The following is a 4,369-nucleotide window of genomic DNA, read 5'->3' on the forward strand; positions in this document are numbered from 1 at the left end:
CCGGTGGTGTGGAGTGGCCTGAGGCTGCGCACCCTGTTCTTCGAGTGGGGTCGCTTCCTTTCTGGCAGTGCCCGCCTGGGGCCCCACCCAACGCCCCAGGGGACGCCCCGCAGGGAGACTAGCGCGCAAGGCCACGCGGACCACCTGGCTGAGCGTGCACCTGGCTGCGCACGCACGCGTGGTGCTGCCAGAGCGCAAGGCTGGAACTTGCCCCCCCCCATTCTGCACACCTTGCCTGCCGCGGTACCCCCCACCCCCTGGCAGAAAGTCAGCTTAGGATGTCTGAGGCAACTGCGCTCCTTTTCACAAACCAAGGCACCCTGGGCCCTTCTGAATCCAGACTTCCTTCCGGGAGTGGTCCAGGTCCTTGGGGCCGCACCTTATTCGAGTAGTAATTCACAAAGAAACAGCTGGACACGCGCTACTCCAGTAAGAAATAGAACTGTGGGATTCGATGCGCTCCTCTAAAGATTTACACTCTTAGAAAACCCAAACATACAAGTCGGAATCCACTTGATGGAAGTGGGATTGGGTGGGGCTTGGGCGCGGAGACGATGATTCTGGAAGCCTCCGGTGTTCTGACTTGAAGGGTTCCAATTCTACCCCCTCAGAGCCAGCTGGTGGGTTTGATCTTCCCATGGTGCCTTTAGCAGCCCAGTGCTTGTCCCACAGTGCAAGTAGGCCTCCATAGTATGTAGGACGGTGGAGAATAATGCCAGCGCTCTCAGGAGTAGGTAATTTTGACTTCGCTTTATTCACCTCTGTAATTCCTCTATGTCCCATCTATGCCAAATGTCAAGGATATCGTTGCTCTATGTAGCTATCAACTCCAATAACATTTGTACATTTTCACAACTGCAATTTGTTCACTTCTAATGGCTGCCCTGCAACATTGATCTAGAAGCCATTTTACCAGTTAAGAGGATTTTTTGATCTGCAGACAAGGAGGAAAACTGAGTGTGCATGCAGACCCCACCATGTGCACCACACCTTGAGGGCAACGTAACCACGTGGAGCAATGCATGAACTGAATGGGCTAAGAAGAAAAAAAAAAAGAAGGCTGCCCATCCTTGGACATTGCTCCCATCAAGAAGTGAAGTAGAACAGACATTTTACAGAGACATAATGAACCGTATCTAACAGGTATTATGTGCAATATCTAAGGGTAAGAGCCCCCGTCTGTGTCACAAAGTTTGTTTTTCTTAATTGTGTCAGGTTCTTCAAATCAGGCATTCTGTCACTAGGACTCATCTTCAGCCTGGTAATTCCAAGTGGACTTAATAAGTAGGGATGGGTTGCTAACTTCAACAGCTGCAAGCAGTTTCTGAGCTTCCTCATCAAATGTCTCTTTGGACAACCTGCAAACAAGGGAATATCAGTTTTCGTGCATTTTATCTTCCTATAAACCCTCTATTTTTCTCCGCAGAGAATTTATTTCAGGGGGTGAGGGAAGCAAAAGACGTTGAAGTACAGGGAATATTAACATGACTGAGGAATAGGGGAGGGAACTGTGAGGGGAAGTCATTTGATGAAAATAGGAATAAAAGACAATTATCCCATCTTGATTCAGTTGATCTATTCTTTCAGTGGGCCGGAGGTAGATCTTTAGTGATTTCACACCTTTACAGAATACAGCACTAGAACAGACCAAACAAACTAGCCAAGTTCAAACATCAAACAAATGGCAGGGTCAGAATTCTAACTCAGCTTTGAAATTCAAATAATCTTAAACACAATGATATGGAGAAGAAAAGAGAAAATTTGCTAAAATTGATGTGGCGATGATTGTACAGTTCTTCTTGATATGATTGAATTGTATGATAAGTGGATTGTGTGCCAATAAAACTAAAAATAACTGGAAGAAAAAAAACCACTGTTAGAATTCTTTTCTCAAAACTCAATGTTTATGGGGGGGTGGGGGGGTGGAGCACAAAACATGCCCCCAAATAGACAAACTACTAAAAGATGAAATCCAGAGCAGCAGGGGAGCAAAGCAATGAAGTCCCCGAGGAATACCAAAAATAGACTTTGGGGCACTCCACCAGACTCGACAGGAAAACACCCATAAAGGTCAACAAACGACCTGGAACTATTTATAGTCTTTTCTATTGTTTTTTGTCATTGGTTTTCTGGTTTTCTTTTACTCTGTCTTTTTTTTTTTGTGCCTTTTATTATCTCTGCATGTCTATCTAGCTAAGATAGGCAGGATAAACAATCCAGAGGAGAAAATAATGGGACTGACTGTAGGGAGGGGGGTACATGGGAGAAGGGGAGAAGGGGAAAGAAAGGAGAGTGTCAACAAACCCAGGGACAAGGGAACAACAAGTGATCCAAAATTGATGGCAAGGAGGGTATAGGACGCCTAGTGGGGCTTAATCAAGGGCAGTGTAGCCCAGAGGAATTACTGAAACCCAAATGACAGCTGAACATGATAGTGGGACAAGAGGAAAGTAAAAGGAAATAGAGGAAAGAACTAGAAGGCAAAAGACATTTCTAGAGGTCTAAATGCAGGCATGCACATATGTAAATATGTTAATATATAATGGTAGGGAAATAGATCTATGTACATATATTTATATGTTAAGTATTAAGTTAGCAGACAGACAGTGGGCCTCTACTCAAGTACTCCCTCAATGCAAGAACACTTTGTTCTAATAACCTGGCATTCCGTGATCCTCACCTCCCCAACACAATCGCTGAAGACAAAATGGGTGCATAAGCAAATGTGGTGAAGAAAGCTAATAGTGCCCAGCTATCAAAAGATAAAGCATCTGGGGTCTTAAAGGCTTGAAAATAAAAACAAGTGGCCATCTAGCTGAGAAGTAACAAAGTCCACATGGAAGAAGCACACCAGCCTGTGTGATCATGAGGTATTGATGGGATCAGGTATCAGGTATCAAAGACCCAGAACAAAAAAATCATATCAATGTGAATGAGGGGGAGTGCAGAGTGGAGCCCCAAAGCCCATCTGCAGACAATTGGACATCCACTTACAGAAGGGTCACAAGGAAGAGACGAGCCATCAGGGTGCAGTATAGCACCAATGATATATACAACTTCCCTCTAGTTCTTTAATGCTTTCCCCAATCCTCACTATCATGACCCCAATTCTACCTTACAAATCTGGCTAGACCAGAAGCATGTACATAGAAACACAGGGAATCCAGGACAGATAAACCCCTCAGGACCCATAATGAGAGTAGTGATACCAGGAGGGAATGGGGAAGGTGGGTGGAGGAAGGGGGAACTGATCACAATGATCTACATATAACCCTTTCCTAGGGGGATGGACAACAGACAAGTGAGTGAAGGGAGACATTGGTCAATGTAAGACATAAAAACATAAAGTATCAAGGGTTCATGAAGGTGGGGCGGGAGGGAAAAAATGAGGAGCTGATATCAAGGGCTCAAGTAGAAAGAAAATACTTTGAAAATGATGATGGCAACAAATGTACAAATGTGCTTAACATAATGGATGTATGTTTGGATTGTGATAAGAGCTCTATGAGTCCCCAATAAAATGATAAAAAATAACGATGAAATCAGGTTTATTCTGAACTTAGCAATAAACTGATGGCTGTCAAATTCCATCATTACAAGAAACGTTTCCTCAGAAACCAATAAAGACTTACCCTAGTATTTGCAGTGTACATTCAGGAGATTTCAAAACTTCATACAACTTCTTAACCCCTTCACTTCCTAAGGTATTTTGTATGAGATTTATATTTGTCAGTCTTGGGTTGGTGCTAAGAGCAGAGGAGAGAGCATCACAACAGAGAGAAGTTAAACCACAGCCTCCCAACCTGCAGGGAAGGGAGACATAGACATAAGATATACATGACTTTTAATCCCCGACAGAGAGCAAGCAAACAGGAAATCTGTGAGCCTAGAATATGGAATACCGCAACTTCAGAAGTTTAAAAAGAAAAGCACAATTAGGATAAATTCAAAGACTAGAAACATTTTATGATAGTCTTTATTATTAGATATATGTATATAGGCTGAGAATATAACTTCCTATTTAAAAATTGCAAATTCATAATTGTAGCCCAGGAAATAAGTAAAACATATAGGATACACTATAATGCCATGAAGCGGATGAATCAATGATCTAGGTATTTGTACATGTATATATTAACAAGAGATTTGAGAACAATGCTATTGAGAGTTTAAGAAGGTATATAATAAATTCTCTAGCACCATACCGCATACGATTTATGCAAATAAAATGTACGCAAAAATGTATGTCATAAGAGTCCCAGCCACAAATACTAAGTGGATTCCTGCCCCTCCCCCGAGAAGAATTTATTTCAAAGGATGGCACTGAATCTGCAGCTTCAGGAGAAGGATATATATGACCAGAGCACAC

The 4,369-nt window shown here is 42.9% G+C and overlaps 1 protein-coding gene across 1 annotated transcript in view; it reads right to left on the reverse strand.

Moving 5' to 3' along the window:
* Positions 1–731: 731 nt before the first annotated feature.
* NLRP14 (NLR family pyrin domain containing 14) overlaps positions 732–4,369 on the reverse strand; it is a 33,928-nt gene continuing 30,290 nt past the window's right edge. Inside the window, exons 8-9 of the mRNA XM_045290935.1 lie at positions 3,633–3,803; positions 732–1,358 (exon numbers count right to left, since the gene is read on the reverse strand). Of these exons, the coding sequence (XP_045146870.1) occupies positions 1,241–1,358; positions 3,633–3,803 (289 nt within the window). The 3' untranslated portion in view covers positions 732–1,240. The remainder of the gene's footprint in view (positions 1,359–3,632; positions 3,804–4,369) is intronic.

This window comes from Echinops telfairi, unplaced genomic scaffold (genome assembly GCF_000313985.2).
Source record: "Echinops telfairi isolate 266 unplaced genomic scaffold, ASM31398v2 ScPeMD7_60;HRSCAF=208, whole genome shotgun sequence".
NCBI lineage: Eukaryota > Metazoa > Chordata > Mammalia > Afrosoricida > Tenrecidae > Echinops > Echinops telfairi.